Source organism: Opisthocomus hoazin, chromosome 5 (genome assembly GCF_030867145.1).
Source record: "Opisthocomus hoazin isolate bOpiHoa1 chromosome 5, bOpiHoa1.hap1, whole genome shotgun sequence".
In the NCBI taxonomy this organism is placed as follows: Eukaryota; Metazoa; Chordata; class Aves; order Opisthocomiformes; family Opisthocomidae; genus Opisthocomus; species Opisthocomus hoazin.
In genome coordinates, this window is record NC_134418.1 from 34,891,982 (window position 1) to 34,914,045 (window position 22,064).

Sequence of the window (22,064 nt, forward strand, 5' to 3'; positions counted from 1 at the left end):
CTTCTCTCGCACTGTGCTTTGTTCCCTGCTAACCTGATGAGAGAGCGGTGCTGCAACCATCCTCTTTTCACTCAAGATCCCTGAAGTACGGATCACTGTCTTGCCATCTCTTCTTCAGCTGCTTCCACCCCAGAAATCTTCAACTGGTCCTACAAGTGCAGCATATCTGCTCTACTTTGGCACTGTGCAAACAGCTCTCCTTCCTTCCCCCAGCTTTGGAGGAGAAGAAAAAGACAAAGCAGCACAAAATGAGAATGCAATGCCCAGCAAGCACCAACAATATTCCCGCAATACTGAACAGCGGCATCATCACAGCACCCATATACTAGACTAGACATCAAGATGTGCAGCTGAAAAACATCATATAAACTTAGAAGCCTACATAACAGTAGGAAAAGTATACCAATGGTTTGAAGTAGTGGAATCATATTTAAAAAAAAAAAACAAAACAGATCTTTGCCCATTAAAAACCACATACAACTGTGCTGAGAGGGAAAAATTTTATTGGTCCTTTAGATCTGCAATTTCCAATTGCTTGTATTATGTTCAGCAAATTCATTCAAATACTACATACAAAGGATATATTTTCTTCATTTGCAATATCAGAGCTAACTTAACATTCAGTGGAAATGTAAGGAATAAAAGCAAAAAAAGAATCTGCAAATTATTAGTGAAATACATGATTATTTTTTTTTCCTATTTCAGCAAAAAACTTGCAAGGAACTGGGTTCTGTGCTCAGCACCCATCTTCCACGCAGACGGCTCTCGCATACTCACAAAAGGCACTTGAAATTCCTGGAAGTTGGGATGTCAGGAAGAGGAGGGACCAGCTATCGCTTGGATAACAATATGCTCATTTTTAGTAAGTGCAATACTAGTATAAATTCAAACAGCCACAAAGCATTAAGATACAAAAACTTAGCTAGACATGCTAACTAAAGGGCTGCAAAGCTGGAGTACAACAAATCCTTCGTGTCACTGTCACCATTACTCATCTTCTCCACCACAGAGGAGCAGAAGTGCTTTCCTGTAGTCCCCAGATGTATCTTTCTGTTAATGTAACAGACCAGTCACCATGAGTCACAGCCACAGAAATATGCAGAAAAGCAGCAGCCAAGGAGGATTCCAACAGATTATACATTTGTCCCACCCACAGGAAATCCACTTGGATGACTCTCCACTCAGCAATGACGCAAGGAAATTCTCTGTCTCTTATGTTAGAGCTGTATTTACACAGACAGACTTTCAGAAACACAAAAAGCCTCTGAAAGCTTTAGTAGAACTGAGCTACCCATTACATATAAGAATGCATTCATCTGCAAGTGAGACAATCCAAAGGAGAAGCGCAAAGCAGCACCAAAAGCAATCACCTTTTAAATGTGCAAAGCGCACCTGTCATCACATAGAAAGGCCCCAGCCCCTCTCTCTGTAATTAACGGGAAGCTCTGCTACTAATTGCGCAGGACAGCTGTGTGGGCCTGGCTGACAGTGTCAAAAGCAACTCCACCCAGCCCAACTAAATGAGCATAATGTTAGGAATGATAACAGAAAATCCTAAAAAGCAGCATTAAAATATTAAAAATAAAATACCCCCAAAATATTCCTAGGAAAAAGAAAGCATTTTGGCTTCAACTTTGCACCAACAGCTGGCTCTGGATTTCTTGCTGGCTCTTTCCATTCCTGCTCCTTCCCATCCACTCAAAGGAGATGATGACTCAGACTGATTCCACAGTGAAATGCTTTCCACTTTGAAACGGTGCAAAAGGTTCCACACCACAATCCAAGATTTAAACTTCAACCTTGTGGTAGTTTGGACTCCCAACCCCAATATTATTTTCTCAAGAGCCAGCACCCTCTCTGAAGCACTGAAAATCAGTAGGAAGCCAGACAAGAAAAAGGAAATGATGCAGTAGCTAAAAATGGTGTATGAGTAATTGCAATTTCAGAAAACCACATCTGCTCTGGTAGTGAACACTGGAAAGAAACCTTTAGCTTTTCATAGGAAGTGTTCCCCCACTTCAGTGACACTGTGTGGTACTTCACAAAACTGAAGACCAACCACCACCACTCTCAGAGCGCACTGTGTTATCCAGCTCTACTCACATCCACCCTCTTCCATAAAAATAAACAGTAGAAACAATGACATCTCAATCACCCCTGTTTTCCCTGACAACAGAACAATGATTTTACCTGAATCACTTGATGCAATGATTTTGCAAAATTCTTTCGGAATTCTTGTCTAATATCCAACAGATCAATTTCACTTCTTGAAACCATGACTCTGATCAGGGTATCATCATCCGTGCCAGCCCCCTAAAGAGAAAAGTTTAAATAATATTAAAATATGAGTTTATTCTGGACAGATGCTGTAGCAAAACAACAAATACAAACAACCAGAGTACAACATGAAAGCACCAAGTGCAACAAGTGGTGACTCAAAACACTTCTGCACTACATTTCTACTCCAAAACAGAGAATATTTGAGACTGTATCACAAGATATTCACACTGCAGTGTGGAGAACAGAGGACTGACCATGCAAGGTGCTCTAATCCCTGGACTTCTATGAAGCACCGTATGGTCAGACCTCTTATTTCATATTTCTTCTCACAGGCTTCAACTGTGAATGCCCATATAAATTTAAAAGAACCAGTTCAAAGACTACACAGTAGTGTATCTGATCACCATGATCAGAATCACGTGCAAATCACCCTTTCAATGTAGTTTGAGACTGCAGAATTGCAGTCAGTTCTGGAACCGGGTACATAAATCCTAACAATGACTAATACAAAGCACGTAACGTTGTACAGCAAGACACAGGCAGAGCAACTCATTCCACAAATTATCCAGCTGTTTATTATGAAGGCAAACTTCACAAACCTTTTCCAACCACGCAGACATGCTCCACTCTTTTGTCCATTTTTACTGCTTTAAACATTTTCAGTTCCTGTGCTGGCAAGGCTGTGCCAGACTAACGTCCTGACCCCTCCTGCTCAGACAAGTCAGACTCCACACAAGCTGAAGCAATACAAATTTTCACGTGCTGACCTGCTAATGCACCTCAAGGAAGGACTTGGCAGAGCCCCCACGATCATCTTCAGCCTAACGTCCAGCGTCACTCAATCCTTCGACTGGCTGTAATATTCTTGAATTATATCTAAAAATGCCCTAAAGCTGCTCAAAAGTTATGCCATGAGTCCAGTGGTTTCCGAGTAGGATTTCACATCAGATTCTGGTAAAAGCCAGGCTCCACCCCACCTAATCATGAAAGCAAACTCTGTGCATTGTAGAACTTTGTCAGACCAAAACTGACTAATTAGAAGTACAAAAGCTTCTGCCAAAGCAATAAGTGATGATCTTTCTTATCTGAAGTGCTTAATGATTTTTATTTATCTCACCAACAGACATTAATCAGTAATTAGAAACGTAAAAGTAATTAGAAATGTAAAAGATTCTAAAACCTACAGGAAAAGGTTTTCTATTGCATTCTTCAAAAACTAAAAATTAATAAATGAGAAAAAAGTAACCCTCCTCACACAGCTCTCGACATACTGTTATAATATTCTGTATTTTCCACCTGAACCTTACTTTACACTGAAGTTTATAAAAGCAGTAAAGCAGCTTTTAAAAATTAAGCTATCATGTCATCTCTTTTCACAAATTCTCATGCTGACACCTCATCAACGCAACCATCTGGTGACAAACACACTTCAGTGCTTTCCAGCAAGGGGAAGGGAGCAATTCTTCAGGCAAGCTGGTAACTTGCCTGAAAACGATAGACTACCTGCCTCGGATTTAATTAATATTAGCCACTGTGAGTTAAAAAAAAAAAAAATGTTTTCCCTGCTGATCTCTTTCCATCCACGAGCAGGCAAAGCTGTGATGCAGATGGGACTCCCCTGCAGAATGTTTTGTGGCTGTTTAAGCTTCTCTCCTTTTTCTTTGAGGAGTTTCTTTTTCCCTCCCAAAATGGGATGGATAGTCATCAAAATGTGTTTCAAAGCTAACTACACCTTCAGCCTGTAAATGCTCACCTCCAAAACAAAGAGCACTAAATCTGCACAATCTGCAGTTTTGGTCATCTTTCCTTCCTCAATATATCCACCACCTAAAGACACTGTAGTCTTTATTTAGCTGAAGGTGCCCAGTGGATGTAGCCAGATGTTTGCCAGTGTAACAAGACCAAATTCAAAAACAGCTCATGAGACTGATGTTTCCTGAAAAAGATTTATGGTCTGACAAACTTACAATGAACTCAAAGCAAAGTTTATGAATCGTTTGTATCCACTCCCAGATCTGCCTTCCCCAAACCTTTTGCTGCTGCTTAGTGATACAGTATCCTGCTGGCATTTGCAGTGAAAGAAGAAATGAAGGAAAAGTGAAAGGGAGAGGAATTGTAGCCAGGGGAGATGGAAGATGTTGTATGGAAAACATGTATATACCTTCATGGAATAATAGAGAGTCTCAGCAAAATAGGCAGGCACACTTCGGATGCATTTCACTGAAAAGAGGCAAAGGATTAAATTACTGATTGCTATTCAATACACGACAATCTTTCACTGTCAAGACAAGGTGTGGGTTACTGGATCATACTCTCCAGTGTGGACAATTATACAAAATACAAATACAGCTGACAGCTAGTCTGTTCCCCTGCTACAACTCTTTGGGTTTTAGGAGTTAGAATGTACCATATATTTCTAATAGAAAGAAAGACCTTGGCAGATAAATTCCACTTCCAGCTAAAAATCTATGACACTGTCCTAAATGAGATGCTAGAAATATAAACAAAGGCAAAGTTTTGTCTCACTTTCTGACCGAGGTGCACATGACCGAACGGAATGCAGTTCACCACCACCCCCTGCCCCACTCCCTCTCAAGACCCCATCTATTAAAGGAAGAATAAAGGCCTACTCTCTAAATACAAAAATAGATGCCAGGTGATTAACTTCAAAAAAGGAAACATTTTCACGTCACTTGCTGTAACAACTGCAATTTACGGAGGCCTGGAAATAAATTTATAGATCTATTAAGACTTAATTACCAACTGCCAAAAGCAGCTTCTCCAGATCACCAGAGGTTTCACGGTCAATGGTCTCTTCAATTTGAAAGCCGGAAATAGTCATGTATTTGTCAAACACTGCAAAACAGAAAGCATGCTTAGTTACGTGTCCAGCCTCCATTTCTGCCAGTATGCTCCTCAGTACAGGTTAATGTCATCTGTGTCTCCTTATCCACAGCTCAAACACTATCGTCCATTCATTCTTATCTCTGTCTTGTTTTAAATACCTATTTCCTACCAGACTGCTACACATTCCTGTATCTGGGGAGGAACAACCTCAGGCCAGAAGGAGGATCCCGGGAACTACAGGCCTGTCAGCCTGACCTCAGTGCCGGGGAAGATTATGGAGCGATTCCTCCTGAGCGTGCTCACCGGGCATGTGAAGGACAACCAGGGGATCAGGCCCAGCCAGCATGGGTTCATGAAAGGCAGGTCCTTTCCCATCTACTCAGCACCGGTGAGGCCACACCTGGAATGCAGGGTCCAGTTCTGGGCTCCCCAGTACAAAAGAGATACGGAGCAACTGAAGCAAGTCCAGTGAAGGGCCACTAAGATGATTAAGGGACTGTAGCATCCCTCCTACAAGGAAAGGTTGAGAGAGCTGGAACTGTTCAGTCTGGAGAAGAGAAGGCTTAAAAGGGAATCTCATCAATATGTACAAATATGTGAAAGCAGGGTGTAAAGATGGACCCAGGCTCTTTTCAGTGCTACCAACTGCCAGGAAAAAAGGCAACAGGCACAGAAGGTTCTGTCTGAACATCAGGAAACACTTTTTTTCCCATGCAGGTGATTCAGTACTGGCACAGGTTGCCCAGGGAGGTTGTGGAGACCTTGGAGATGTACAAAAGCCATCTGGACATGGTCCTGGGCAGCCTGCTCTAGGTAGGCCTGCTCAAGCAGGGTTGGACAAGACGCCTTCCAGAGGTCCTTTCCAACCTCAACCCTTCTGTGATTCTGTGAACACATAGTGACAGTGTGCCGCGAAGAGGGAAATGGAAAGCAGGGAAGTTTCAAATTAACTTCACACAAACAACCTGGCCTACTGGCAGTCTGTTCAAGTCAGTGTTCATGATTATCTATAAGACCTGAGTTTTCTATGAAATCTTACATTTCTATCATGCTAAGTAAATGTTGGGTGCATCAAAACAAAGGATTTAGGATTATTTTAATGCAAATAATGGTAAAAAAACTAAGTTGTAAAATCACAAATTGAATTACCTTTGAAAATCCAAATGAATCCATAGGTTCAAAGAGGAAAACAAAAAGCTTGGAGAACCAAAGCAAAACTTACTGGTCATTATTTCCAATGGCCTAAACAGCTTGGTAAAATTGACTTATGAATGGATAAGGAGCTGGAAAAAACTTCTTGAGTCTTTATGAAGAGTTAATAACTATGAACCTATAAAAGGGTTGATCTTTTCAGGGTTGGATCTCCATCAGACTATGTTAACTCCTAACAGACCCTCAGCATCAATCCTACTATCATGACCTCTTTCAAAAGGGGAAAAAAAGAAAAATTATAAACCAGCATCCAGAAAGAAACACCTCAGCTGTTCCTCAGATCTATTACACCACTCCTTCAAGCAGGAGATCACCACTGCTAGCGGGGAAATGAAGTACAGGAAACAAAATCAGATGTACTAAGTAAAGGGAAGAGGTGATTAAAGATTTCTGGGCTTGATAAATATGGTACCAGAAACAACTTTTCTACCATTCCTACCACCAGCTGGGTAACACTGAGACTTCAGGCAGAAGTTTTCAAGCATATATCAACCACATCACCTACCTCTCCTTAAATGGGAAATGCTTCGGGTCCCCAAGATGGTGATGAACTTTTCTTCATCAGTTCCCCATTTCAGCTCCCCAGCTCTAAACAGAACCTGTTGTAAATTCAAGACATCAAAACAACAGCATTTGTTATGTGTCCACACACCCTGTTCAAAAGCTTTATTTGTCTCACCCTAAGGAGCATTAAACTTACTAACAAGCTATAGCTGGAGGGAAAAAAATGAAATAAAATTGCCAAGTACTGAACTGACTTTAGAACGAAATAAATGATAAATTCTGAAATCAGCTGTGAAAGCATTTACATGAGTAACCCTGCTTAAGACCCTAAAATTGACTGTGTGCTAAGTCCTTTTCATAAGTCTGAAGTTTTGTGAAACTGTGATAATACAGGAGATAAAATCCATTTCTCAATGCTGCTTTTTCTGTTGAGTTTTGTTTTTTTTTTTCCTTCCCCTTTTTCAAATCAGACTAGCCAAACATTATTACATGATGACTCATATCAATGGGACAACCATGCTAACTTGGCCCAGGAAGAACATTTCCGAAAAGGAGGGGAAGATGGATTTAGCAGCTCTTGGAAACAGGATTTGTGGGCTGCCAAATTCTTAGCCATATGAAACCAGGTAAGTAACAGATTTTAATCATTTTAGCACATTCATTGTTCTTCAGGCAGGTTCGTTCTTCAATCCAGACAGCCATTAGCAGCATTTAGGAAAGTAAAGCACTTCTGAAAGTTTGAATAAGAAAGGGGGGGAGGGGGGGGGGAGAGAAAAAAAATGTAAAAAAACCCCCAGACAAACAAAAACTTAAATTAGTTCTTTTTCCTGACACTCAGAAGCTTTTTTCCAAATCATGTGCTAAACACTACGTAAGGAGAAAGATTAGTACACAGTACTTTTTTTCTCCCTGCTCAGTGAGCAAAGGACAGGCAAACAGGTTACCACCTATATTCAGGCAATCACATATTTCTTAGAAAAATCCCCAACACTAAATCTACTGCATAGCAAAGCTGTTGGCCATCTGTCTGTCCATATTGTAAAACCTGAATAGAATATTATCAATTTCCTGTTGATGTTTGTCCCACAATCCTATTCAAAACACATTTGTGGCTGCTGCATGCTCTTTTTAATATCAATGGTACAGAGGAGAAGAGTAGGGGGAAAAAAAGGCTATGAAGGCATTGCAAACATATTCAGTTCAAATAATGTATGCTAAGCTCTTCAAATGTACACCAGCACTCCCCATCCAGCATCAAACGTGAAGTCCCAGCACAGCATTTAGAAATGCCAGGAATGGATTTCTTTCGAGGTACCAGACGTTGTGAATGACACTTCACATTTGTGAGTTTTTACCTACTCCATCGCTGTGCAATACCCAAAACGTATGTCAATTGCATAACTTTAAAAAAAGTGATATTTACAAAATCTCTTCTAAAGAGTAAAACTTTCTCCTCCAGGCATTCTCAGAAGAATCTTGGAAGTTACCTGCACATTCATACTATCTCACAGTATGAATGCCCATTCCCCGACAGCTTTGAATTAATGTTTTAGTAATCATGGACCAAAAAAAACCCTAAAAATCACCACTGAGTAAAAAGGCTGCCCTCTAATGTATTAAATCCTTCCCAGAATATCATATTAATCAAGAAAACCACTGGGAAGCCAAAAATAGTCTTATATTTGCACAGTCACATACCTCAAATCTGAAAATTAGAAAATTCTCTGAATCTGTTCCAGCTATGTTAGATGTTGAATGTAAATGTATCAATGAAGAGAAATGTGACAGAACACTTCTCTGTTTGGGTCTCAACTCAAGCCAAATGTACATAACAAGCCACAGAGACCATTTAGAAAGCCAGGACTTTTTTCTACTTTTAGGTATCGTGCCTCCTAAATTTAGATGCTCATTTCAAATCAATTAAAGAGGCGAAAAGGAGTCTATCTACCTATCGAGGCCTGTAGTTCATGGGTTTCTTCAATTATGTAAGCCTAGCTAAGGGCAAGACTAACACAATTTCACAAAACAGTCTAACTCACAATTCAAACACTTGTGTCACTCATTTTCAAGCTCTCATTTCCACAGGATTAATTTTAATAGCAGGAGAACAATGCTTTCTGAATTTACATAACAAAGGATAGGCCTGTGCCAATAAGATACATCTTGCCAGTCTGTTTCTCCGTCTTGCCCTGCTATCAGGAGAATGGTTTACTGATCTGGTATTCTGCCTTTCCTCCTTGTCACCTTGAACAATCCTTGTATTTTCTCTCATCTCAACTGAAAATTTATGAAAATAAATTGTGTAGCCCAGAGTTATCTGAAATAACCAAGAAGAAACATCCATTAAACGAGTTCTGTAATCAAATCGCTGAAATATTGACCATTACTACAACTAAAACCAAAGCAAATAGCATCCAGGAAGAGACTGCATCAAGGATACCAACTTACTGCTGGTATTGCTGTTCCTGTCCAGAGCGCAATTTTAGTGATCAGCGAAAACGTCATGGTCAATATTTGCAAAGGCAATACGTAAGGCCCTAGAAACTCTTTAGAGGCAATTCTTAGACTGTCATCTGGGTACAGTAATGCAGAATATTTGGTATATTTTCTCTTTTTAGCGTTTCACCCTCTATGAAGACATCTCTCACTGAATAGCATTAACATTTCACTATGACATGTATATGACATATGATATGCAAGGACCGAATTCAGAGATAAGTTCAAGTCAGATATTAAGGAACGAACCATTAACTTCTCTGAGTTTTCCAGCAGTGGGTCTCTCTAGCAGCACAAAGCCTCAGCAATCATAACTCTCTGTTCTAGTGATCTAATCACTGTTCCATTCAGGCACCTCATTCAGCAATAAGCAAAACAAAACATGCTTGTGATGTGAAAGTGCCACAAATCTTCATCCCAATGTTTCAGGTTTTGATGCTTCTTTTGTCCAGAATGTATAAAAGCACAGGAAAATGTATTAAGAAACACACACAAAGAACCTTAACAATTTCTCTCTCACATTTGAATTCTAGCTGCATACTCTCTTCACAAGATGTAGAAACACCCCAAAAAACAAGTCATTCACCCACCTGAGCATCCTGCTCAACAAGACCCTCATCAACTCTGCCATCAGGATCTCTATTCGCCTAAAGAGAATTTTTAAAAGTTGTTAAACTGAAGAATCAAAAGTTGAATCAAAAATAATCTTATCTGTCATACTGAGCCTGTAAGAGTTACTGCGAGAAGTCAACTCCTAATGCATCTTTTCCAAACTCACCATATTTTTCCCTTCTGTTTGCATGTGTCTTTATGAAATAAGCGTTCTCTTCTCCTACTGCCTTCAAAACCCCACACAGCAGCCATTCTGCTACACTCACGAGGATCACAGCAGGTTTTTCAATTCAGTGATGTGGAAATGACCCATAACAGAGCTCAAGACTGACCCTGCAAGTCAGGGGAAGTGACTCAGCTTCGGAACCAATCCTGTCTATCACCAGGTCTATCTAGAATCCCAGCTTAGTAATCAGAAAGTGACAAGTGTACATCAGACAGGAAAACAGAAGTGAAAATCCTACACGTGTGCCTGCACACAAAGCGATGCTGACCTGCAGCAGGACCACCAGCAGTCTCTGAAAATGGCCTGATGTTTCTCCTGTGATCTTATCCTCCAAGTTGGCCTCATACTCTGCAAAAGAGCAATACCCATTCACTACCTTATAGACTTCCTCACTATTTTGAGGAGAAAGCAAGGAAAAGCAAAAAGTTAATTTGATTCACAGCTTGTAGAATCATTTATCAGGAACAGCTTTAACATCTATGACATATTCTGCTTTCACATACAACCTAACATTCTTGTTAAAGAGATGAAAAGATAGCATCTCACACCTAGTAGCAGGAGCAGATTACTTAAAATATCTTGAAATACAAGGTGACCTGCACAGGTTCAGCTCTTCAAGGAACTGAAGAGCATACAGATCTGGAGTTGTGCTGAAATATGTCATTCTCATAACTGTACAAGAACTGTGAGTCCAGAAAAGTCTACTACTAATAAATTTTGCCCTTGGAGACTAAGTTTTGCCTTGAACTTTTTAAGACATGAGAACTTCTTGTGTGGCAGGAATCTGTATGGAGGTAAAAGAAATGCGTTGAATTAAACATTGCCTTAAAAAAAAAAGAACACCTCACAGTCACAGGGTAAAAGCATGTACTCCTGCGGATAACCAACAAGCTGAACCTGCTTTAGCGCAAATGCATTTGAACAGAACACTGAGCAAAGGCAAAAAATCACTTCCATTTTTTTAAGTGATAGCCGTTCTCTAGTTTCCAATGACTAAAAATCCCATTTCAGTCAAAGGGACCAAAACAATGGGTAAAAGAAAGAAATGCATTTGAATGAATTCTAATTCTAAAGCACAAAAGACCATAAAACCTGCAGTCATAGCCCCAAAATAAAATCTATTTTAGTTTACAATTCAAACTATTTTTTTCAATATGAAGTTCTGCAACATAGGAGAAAGAAAACCCACTTATTGGACACATCCGTCAGTTCACAGATAGACCTTATCTGAAAGACGAGCTAAAATCATGTTAAGAGAACTGAACAGATACCCTAGAACTTTGTTTTATACAGAACTTTACCTTGCAGATAAACCTGTTTAATATTCTGCACTTCCGCAGGTGTTCTGGAGGCAAGAATTTCAGTCAACACTTTCTCATTGGTTCCTGCTCCCTGCAGGGGTGCAAGTATAAATCAGTTGATGGAGTAACAAAAGTAAAACAGGAATTCCCTTTGACAATCAAAAGCAAGCATCAGCTTATACACTTAGACCAAATACAGAAAAATTATTTTCTTCTTTCTGGTATATTGTGGGGGTTTTAGAAAGAATTTCTTCCAGTTCTGGCTTGATTCTCAAACCCAACCTAACAGTTAAAAACTCACTGCTGCAGGATTCAGATGAGCCCTTCCACATTCCAGATAGTCCTCAGTTCTTCACTATTACAGCCAATGACATCAAGGTAAGTGAATGACTCGAATAACAGTTTCCATCATAGCTCTAGTTCATATACAGTCTTTCATCAACCAGTATACAGATAAACACAGAGCCACCCAGCAATGATCTTTACCCTTCTAGGAACTGCGCTATGTTAAACCCACCCTCTCTTCCACTGCAAACACACACATTTTACAATAGAATTGGTAACCCAGATAGTTTAAGCTGCTGCACTCTAATTGCAGCAGGCACAACAGGAACTCTTCACAGAATCACAGAATAGTAGGGGTTGGAAGGGACCTCTGTGGGTCATCTAGTCCAACCCCCCTGACGAAGCAGGGTCACCTACAGCAGGCTGCACAGGACCCCGTCCAGGCGGGTCTTGAATATCTCCAGAGAAGGAGACTCCACAACCTCCCTGGGCAGCCTGTTCCAGTGCTCCGTCACCCTCAGAGGGAAGAAGTTCTTCCTCATGTTCAGACGGAACTTCCTGTGCCTCAGTTTGTGCCCATTGCCCCTTGTCCTGTCGCTGGGCACCACTGAAAAGAGCTTGGCCCCATCCTCCTGACACCCACCCTTCAGATATTTGCAGGCATTTATAAGGTCCCCTCGCAGCCTTCTCTTCTTCAGGCTGAACAAGCCCAGTTCCCTCAACCTCTCCTCGTAGGGGAGATGTTCCAGTCCCCTCACCATCCTCGTAGCCCTCCGCTGGACTCTCTCAAGTAGCTCTTCATCTTTCTTGAACTGGGGAGCCCAGAACTGGACACAGTACTCCAGATGAGGCCTCACCAGGGCAGTGTAGAGGGGAAGGAGAACCTCCCTCGACCTGCTGGCCACACTCTTCTTGATGCACCCCAGGATCCCATTGGCTTTCTTGGCAGCCAGGGCACACTGCTGGCTCATGGTTAACCTGTCGTCCACCAGGACACCCAGGTCCCTCTCCGCAGAGCTGCTCTCCAGCAGGTCCACCCCAAGCCTGTACTGGTGCATGAGGTTGTTCCTCCCCAGGTGCAGGACCCTGCACTTGCCCTTGTTGAACCTCATCAGGTTCCTCTCAGCCCAGCTTTCCAGCCTATCCAGGTCACGCTCAATGGCAGCACAGCCTTCTGGTGTATCTACCACACCTCCCAGTTTGGTGTCATCAGCAAACTTGCTGAGGGTACATTCTAACTCTTCATCCAGGTCGTTGATGAAGAAGTTAAACAAGACTGGGCCCAGTACTGACCCCTGGGGAACACCACTTGTCACCAGCCTCCAACTAGACTCAGCGCCGCTGATGACAACCCTCTGAGTTCTGCCATTCAGCCAGTTCTCTATCCACTTCACCGACCACTCATCCAGCCCACACTTCCTCAGCTTCCCTAGGAGGATATCATGGGAGACTGTGTCGAAAGCCTTGCTGAAGTCGAGGTAGACAACATCCACGGCTCTCCCTTCGTCTACCCAGCCAGTCATGTCATCGTAGAAAGCTATCAGATTGGTCAGGCATGATTTCCCCTTGGTGAATCCATGCTGACTACTCCTGATAACCTTCTTTTCTTCCACTTGCTTCATGATGGCCTCCAGGATAAGCTCTTGACTTTTACAAGGATAAAATTTACAAAAGCCAGCTCAGTATCTTTTTTCCACAACTCCAAGTCTGCCTGTAAGAATAAGCCATTGCTCTTTACGCTTCCGAAGGAGTCATTTCACAAAAGCAACACTGAAATACAACACCGTGAATTTTTTGCTTCAGCGTGTTATTTGCAACCTTTCCTGTAAGGCAAATCCAAATACTAACTCCATACACAGACATCCAAAATACAAATCTGCCAGGTTACATGTAATCATTTTCCAATACAGATTGTTCCACGAACATGCCTGCTCAACAAGCGAGGCACGCGCAGTTGTATTAGTTCTAACCTAAGTAGCAGCAGTGAAAATTGATAGGACAATTTTCAGCACAGACTCAGTGCTCTTAGCTGAGTTATCTTGCACAGAAGTCCCTGCTATTGCATCTTCTTTACTGTTGTTATCCACCTTAGCTGAACTGAAGCCAATATCTACATCTTTTCCTGTGCAGACACATTCTCTGAAATCTTAGAATCTTGTGTTTAATATCATTTTTTGTGACAAGAACAAAACCACTCTTGTTCCACTATCTCTACTTTGCCTCCTACGCCTGTCTGTTCTGTCATCCCCCTGTCAGTCTTTGACTCCTAAGTCAACAAGAGGAGTTTGGGAATACATGTTTTCCTTTTAGTCAACAAGGCCTTTTATCAGTTTGTCAGGTGCCATCTCCCCTTCCCCCACTGCATACAAAGACATTACAGAAAATTTCCAGGATTAAAGTTTCTGTTGTCTCAAATACTATTTGCTGGGTCATGGGTTCATGAGCACTAGCTTGCGCAGTTGACTAAAGCCTACATATTAACCAGTTGGTAATCAAGGATCTTGGGAGTCTACGTGTAAGTGTCACCCAACCAAGCACTGTCTGACACTAGTCAAGTTCAATGTCCTCTACCTTAATCAACAGGTTCTGTGCAAAATCCAGTGATGTTCAATTCCTGAATTCCCACAGGCTGATGATATCAAACAGGCGTAATGGGGGGGGGTGTGTGGGAAGGGGCTGAATAATAAGACCACACGGAAGAAAACACTCTAAAATATCTACACATACAGACTGTAAATTATTTGTTTACCTGGCCTTCCCAGAAAGGCATTAAATGCATTCAGCTAAAGAGAAACATTCAAAAGGTAACACTGACAGGGCTATCAAATCTTCCCTCTGCATTACTGGAGGCAGCTTTTAGAACACATTCAATAATAAAGATAATACCCACTCATAATTTTGGTGGACACCAGTTTACAGAAGTACGCTGGCCCATCAATTTTTGAGTTGCACTGTAATCCATCAGGGGCAAAACGTTCTCTAGCTTAAATAACAGTCAAAAAGACACATACAAATAACGTCACGCTTTAATGAAACGCCTTGAACTAATTTTCAGCCTATACACACCACTGTACAGCTATAAAAGCTAAGTTCCTCACAGCAGAAAAACCTAGTGTCCGCTGGACTTCAGCGCTGCACTTTAGCAGCAAAAAGAATTAAAAAGCAACATGTATATCTACTCATTGTATTTAAATCAGAAGGAACAATTCTTTTGCTATGTAGATTTTCATCTGCATCTACAGTGACACCGTTCTCTTAAGATCACATAGTTTCTCATTAAAATAATGTCACATAAAACTTTATAGACTAGATTTCTAAGCTACCTGTAATGAGTTATTAGAATGAATAAGAAACCAGGCAAAACCATGGCATTAGCAATAACCGCAGGTGTTACCATAACATTCCTAATAAAAAAAAAAAAGAAAAAAGAAGAAAAAAGGCTACTTCAATTAGCGTTCCCTTTACCAACCAAACATTCATTCCTAAAAACAATAAAAGCACAACAAACATTTCACATAATTATTAATTCCCTTCCCTCACCCCTCTTACCTTGATGGCATGCTTCAGTGCATGAGCATCAAAAATATATGTTGGTCTCATCAAAGATACCATCAATGTTTCAAATTTGCCTGTCAGTTCTGATTTCAGGTCATCTACAAGATCCTAATGCAGAACAAACAGTGCTGTAATGAATAAGGTCTAACTATTTTAAATGGACGCATGTGCGTCTGCAAGCTGGAACACTCCAGGACACACCAAAAAGCGCAAGGGACAGGGGTCTTTTTGTTTTAATTGGTAATTGAACTGAAACAAATGTAGCCATGTAAGGCAGAAGAAAAGGATACATGGGCATTTGGAAAACCTGAAACATATTGTGATTGATTTATTTTTTTTTTCAGTACAGAAATTCTTTCAACGCTAGTTGCTCACTGCACTTGCTATTTGAAACAAAGGTTACCCAGCCAGAATACTAAAGGATCCAACAATGCTTGAACAAAGAAACAAGCTGTCTTTGCTTTGAACTCACTTATGGCTTTATCTACCAACATACTTGGTTTTGTTCTCTCCTACCGCATTAGGCTGCTTTATTTCTGTCACGTTTTCTGGCTCTCGAAGACTCTTGTCTTGCTATCACCTTGCATTGCAGACCTTGCATCCAAATATTTGACAACTCCTTCCATACCGAGAATGAGGTCAATACTAGAAGCATACTAACAGCAAACTACAGGAGCTTTTGCACAAAACCCCACCTAAGACATACTGCACTGAAATACAGAAGAATCAAGTAACTTCTTGTGCTAAACTAAATGGAACACTCTAACCTAGCCAGCAATTAAAGATATGGCATGGTGGGGGAGAGGGAGACTGAAGAAAAACTAGATTTTCTTCGAAGGAATCTTTTACAGGGAGCATGATGAATGCGCCTCACAATTTTAAGTAATCACCATAGGCAGCATTCAGCTCATTTCTAGAGGTATTTTTCTTCTTCTCACCCTGCCAAATAAGGTTTTAAAGGCAGAAGCAATTTCTTGACGCTGAGCATTGTTTCTGCTGGTAAGGATCTTCAGAACAGTTTCTTCATCAGTCCCTGAAGTTAGAAAGAACAAAGAGTTACAAACACACTCTAAAAAACAAACAGCAGCAGCACAAACTCCAAAGGCAACAAATGATGCTTTGAAAATAACAGTCTAGTGACAAACAGCAGAAGGCTTTAAATAACAAATGTCACCATACTCCAAGCTGAGCCACCAGGTTTGGTGTTCCGCTGTTGCAAAAATATGACTGGAGGACCTATGTATTATTTGTTCGCCATCAGTGCTCTGTTCCAGACACTGCTCCCAGCACCTCAGGCATCAGCTATAACATTTAGTCACAGTTTGCATTCTACACAGGAACCTTGATCACCAAGGGATTTACTTTAGAATAAACAACCTGCCAACTCCCAGCAAAGCTCAGTCCAGTAACTCCAAACACCTCAGAGTACAGAAGTGCAGAGCTATTATCCATTTGATATACAATAGTTAGCAATATAGCCCTCACAGCACAGCATCTTACCAGCCCTACTGAATTTGTCACTAGGCTGAGGTGTATCACATTTGCCTTCTTCCCTTCCTTCTGCTTCCTCCCACAGGTGGCTTCAAAGAAAGTAACAAACTACTACTTGTTCTCACAAGGAAGCTTTGGTGCAGAAAGCTACAGCGCGAGTTTACAGACCACTTGTTAGTCTACATTCATGCTGCGTGCTTGTATTCTTTGTTTACAGTGACTGTACTGTGCTTATGTAGTTCCAGACTGAGGGGGCTGTCACACATTTTCCAAGCATGGAGCTTCTACTATATTGTCATAACACTCCACAGTTGTCGTCTGTAAATCCACAGTCTAGCTTACTGTGCAGTAAAACTCTGTGCGCAGAGAAGCCTGTGGAGCATCAATTTTTAATAGAGAACGTGCAAACCACCTTCTTTTTTCTTTCTGCTAACCTAAAAATAAATATCCTTGAGAGCAGCACAGTCAAAACCAGGACACGCCCAGTCTCCCGCAGCTCTGGGGTTGCAGTTCCATGGCATGTAGGCACACGCCCTACCCTCATCTGCTAATATAAAAAAATTAGTTCAGAAAGGATGTTTTCAAAGGAGCAAGAGCCCTTTCCTTTTCATAAAATAAACTACTCTTACCCATTCCCTTCATGGCCTTACGAAGAGCTTCTGCATCAGCTCTGGCATCAAAAGGAGAGAAGGCTGTCACGGTGCCTCTTGTGTACTAGAGGGAGAAAAAAGTGGTAGGGGGAAAGGAAAAAATCCATGAAATAGAAGACAGCATCTTTCAGTTCTCCATACGTGAGCTCAGACTAAAACTGAATCCACAACCCAAAAGATTGTAGCATTTTTCTTGCAATTATCTGACTAAACGGCAGTCTGTCATTATTTAAACACAGCTCTCACTCAGAAGGTATTACTACAGTTTTACTCAGCAGTACACCAGCTAAGTTCGTGTATATTTACATAATGGTAGTTTGCAGGATTGGTATTTGCAACACTGCAGCCTGAATGCAGGAAAATCAGTAAGAAATTACCATGTGTTAAAGTAATTTGGGAAATTAACTGCACAAATCACGTATGCTAGAAAATTTGCACAAAGATCCAAGACACATTTGGAGATAAGAACTTCCTCTCCTCAAGAAGAACGTACTGGAGCTCTCAACCAGTACCACACTTATTTTTTCCATCACGTTGCAAATGAGATCTACTGAACTCTGCAATGGCTTTCAATTTTTCATCATGTTTCTTTTGGCATAAGCAACTTCTTACTCAAGTGATTCAGCTACATTTCTCATAGTAGTTTACAGCTAAAAAGAAGTAGCCGCTCAAACGTAAGGATAAAAGATCAGCCCATCCAAACACAAAAATAATTCCACTAGGTTTCCATGGAACATGACTCTTCAGGAAGTTTCTCTTTGGGACAAACACAAAAGGATACAGAAGCCTTACGGAAAAGTCTTGCCTTTATTTAAACATGACAGTTCAAGAGTCTGTATGTGTATAACACAGTAGTTAATTTCTAAACTATAAAAGTCAAGGAACAGCCAAAAGGGGAAACAGATGGATTTTGGGAATAGGAAGATTTATTCTAACAGCTAAAGAAGGGAAATTTCTTGTAAACTTTGCTGTACAAATGCAGTAATCACTACAGGCAGGGCATTTTTCCACTCTCAGGAAAGAGCATGAAAGGAAGTGCCAAGACACCTACTGAGACTGGCATCCCGTTATTCCACAGGCAATGCAGCCATCTGGCCTCTGTGGTACAGCCTTTCCCTTAAGCTAGCAATTTCAGCCACACAGTGCTTTGGTCTCAAGTCAAGGTACTCATCCAAGACAGGTCAGCCAGAAGACAACAGAGAGAAAAGAGGCTGAGAGCACTAGCGAGGAACTGCCCTAAAGCACTGGTCCCTCCCAGGCCACCTGCAGGTTACTGCCATCAGAGACTCCCTACCCTTCCCACTGCAGAAGGAGGAACGAGTTAGGTCTACCTCTGCCGTATGCCAGCAAATCAGAACACAAAGTATCCTGGTGTTTTAAGAGCAACAACAAACTTTTTCCTGGTAGACACTGTCCAATATCCAGCATACTTCAGATGCATGACAAATCCACTGTAGCATTCTGCTTTTTTCCACTACAAGCAATTTTTTTAGGCAGTACTTCAAATTTAGTCATGGCAACATGTACTTTCTGTCATTTTCTTAGCTAATTCCAAAGGCTATCATGAAAAAAATCTCAAGGATTTAGGACTCAATTCTGTAACTGGAATTTAATTTGGAAAAACAGATAAAAGACTGAAAAGCCTGTTTTCTTCCCTTACTACCTTGCCAGCCAGCATGGGGTTATTTCAAATTGTATTTTCTGCTGTTTTGTTTCATATCATTTAAAATAATATTATAGTACTACCACATTTCTCCTTTGGACATGACTAATGGTCAACAGGTCTGAGAGGAAACAGTTATTGATCTTCAAGTTAAAGTTTTCCTTTGCTTATCTTGTTACAAGCAAGTGGAATTCCCCTTCATAATTCCTAAGTCTTGTGACAACGGCCCAGCATTCCTCTGTGGCCGTTTAAGACAACTTGTGTGAACACTAAATGACAGATTAAATCCATCTCTGCATCATCCTTCTCATTTTTGTTAACTATGAAGAATCCTTCCATAGGTCTCTTTTCCAAAGCACAGTGTGGAAAGCCTCAACATACACTAAGCTCGATGAACAGTTTCTGAAACTCTTCTGGTGCAGCTGTGGTCTGAAGGTTTTCTTTGTGTCTGGGCACCATTCACATTCCTGGCATTTCCTTCTGACACGCAGCGTTTACTGGATTTTGGCTACCTACCTGCCACAATCACACTCAATCAGTACTCGAGCTGCACCTAGCTTGCAAACCAGAAATATTGCTGCAGCTCTGCCATCCAGCATAATAAAAATCCACATCGCCTGGGTACCACGAAGACGGCAGCTATAATGGCAGAATCTCCGGCTACCTTTGCTGCCCCTGATACCATATGCTTGTGCAAATGGAGCACAACCACAGCAGGGGCTGTTAGTGTAAGACAATATTGGACAAAGCTTTGTGGGCCCAAATCCAATCTACAGTCTAACTTCCTTCAGAAGCCACATGTGGGTAGATGTGACATTGACCATAGTTGGCCCATCGCTGGGAAAGCATCAAGCCATTCCCCAATGTTCACATCAGAAACCTACTCACCTAGCTTTCCAGAGCACTGCAGTGTGGCCTGCCAATCAGGGTATGGCAGGAAATACTCAGGCACACCATGTTTAACAACCACAAATCCATCTATAACACCCCACTGCCCAGAAGGACCCTTATTAGTTATTCCAGTCCCAACTTCTTATTTGCAAAATCAAAGGACAACGGCAGAAAGCTCTGCAGCGGTAACAAACTCTGGCCATGGAGGGAAGAGCTGTCTCCTCCTTCCCAAACACGGCACCTTTTGGCCAAAGAAAGAGAGGAGAAGCACCTGTTCTACACCACCATCACAGCCTGAACCCCTGCAGTCAGCTTTCAGTCACGGAGAAGCTGAAATAGGAGCTATGAACCAGACATTTCTAACAAAATAATAGATCCAACAAAAGAGTTTCTGACAAAAGCCAGACACTCATTTATCAGACAAGTCAGCTACAGTTTCAACATTAAGCGGAGTTTAAACTTTATTGAAACAAAGCGGTTCTTGCAGATGGATCACAACACTACAACTGCTACGCTGTTCTGACCTAACAGGAAAAAAAGTCAACTGAAAGGCAACTATTTAACATTTCTTTACATAGTTCATAACTTTTTATACAGGTAAATTACCTTCTTAGTATCTCTAAGAATGTTCCTTGTCATTTATGCAAATAGATACACAATAACACTACAGCCTCATAGGTAGTTTTTATTTTGGTTAGTAAGTTTCTCACCCAGTAGAACCCAAAGCACATCAACAGACAGAAGAACACAAATTGTCTTTGATATCAATCCCTATGTGACCTGGAGTGATCCCTCACTAAATAGCAACACCCTACACTGGGCAGCAAAATATAGAGAAGTACAACATGCAAGACCTCAACAGAAAGAATATCACAAGATGATAACACCCAAAATCCACCCATACTCTTTTCTTTCTACATTCCCCAATACATTGACTGTTAAGTGTAGTGTAAACGCAGTTTGTGATTACACACTAGAAATACACAGCAGCTTCCATTTTCTCTAGACATCTGCCAATGAGAACAATGCAGACCCTGGATACACAAAATCAGCAGGAAGAGGAAAGGCAGAGAAAAAAAAGAAAAAAAGATACTTCAAAGCAAGAGATGATCTTGCTTCGAAATTTATGCCCTTCCACATGAAGAAATTCATGTTCTCTGTTATTTTTGTTTATGCCACTCTAGCAAAAGTTTGCAGAAGGAGATGATACAATCTCATCAGGCAAGATGTTTCTAACAAGCACCTCAGAGCTGTGTTAACTTCTCCCAAGAGACAACTTTAGCTTCCAATTTGATGTCATGTGGCCACATATCCTGGCAACAGCATTATCTGCAAGATCAACAATAGCCACTTAACGTGGTTCCTTTTAATTTTTCCCATCAAGCACACAAAAAATTTCCCACCCACAAGGTTCCATGTTTAGCCGCTGTTAAATACAAAGCATTCCTTATCAGCAAACAAAAGACCACACTCGAACTGATTGAGGCTTCTGCCCAGCCACCCTTGCTTCATACCCATTCACAGCAAGTTCTTACCAGTCAGATTTCCCATCGATGAAGAGCAACCCCCTTTCATGATGCTGCTCTGCAGCAACAGAAGCAGGATCTCATCAGTTTACCACTGGAAAGCCCAGTGTCTAGTGCAGAAAAAGGTGGTATGTGACTTTTTAAAAACTGCCATCTTTTTACAAAAGGGCACAGGAAAACTGGAGTGGTGGAACTGGAGAATATTTTCCGGCACATGGGTTGACAAACAGAAAAGGTACGCTATTTTCAGAAGACAGAAGAGAGCCCAGAAGGTCACATGCTAGACTAAATGAAAGGCTGCCTTAAGATTTCTTACAGAAGAATAGACATCTTGCAGATAAAGCACAACAGTGTTCGCTGGTAAACTGAAAGCCTTTGCAGCCATTGAAGACCACACAGAGATCCCAGTTCAAACCGTGCTTAAAACTAACATCATGTAAGAAATATGTAATTATTTCATGACATCCTTACCAAAATTTCAAGGGCAGTAGGATGCAAATTACATTGTGAAGGGATTAATGTAGG

The 22,064-nt window shown here is 41.1% G+C and overlaps 1 protein-coding gene across 2 annotated transcripts in view; it reads right to left on the reverse strand.

Annotated features, from left to right (window-relative positions):
* Positions 1–486: 486 nt before the first annotated feature.
* ANXA5 (annexin A5) overlaps positions 487–22,064 on the reverse strand; it is a 55,948-nt gene continuing 34,370 nt past the window's right edge. For both annotated transcript variants that reach the window (XM_075420918.1, XM_075420917.1), the window contains 11 exons: positions 17,439–17,523; positions 16,257–16,351; positions 15,313–15,426; positions 11,479–11,569; positions 10,446–10,525; positions 9,930–9,986; positions 6,845–6,938; positions 5,041–5,136; positions 4,442–4,500; positions 2,191–2,313; positions 487–1,050 (listed from right to left, as the gene is read on the reverse strand). In XM_075420918.1, the coding sequence (XP_075277033.1) occupies positions 988–1,050; positions 2,191–2,313; positions 4,442–4,500; positions 5,041–5,136; positions 6,845–6,938; positions 9,930–9,986; positions 10,446–10,525; positions 11,479–11,569; positions 15,313–15,426; positions 16,257–16,351; positions 17,439–17,523 (957 nt within the window). In that variant the 3' untranslated portion in view covers positions 487–987. The remainder of the gene's footprint in view (positions 1,051–2,190; positions 2,314–4,441; positions 4,501–5,040; positions 5,137–6,844; positions 6,939–9,929; positions 9,987–10,445; positions 10,526–11,478; positions 11,570–15,312; positions 15,427–16,256; positions 16,352–17,438; positions 17,524–22,064) is intronic.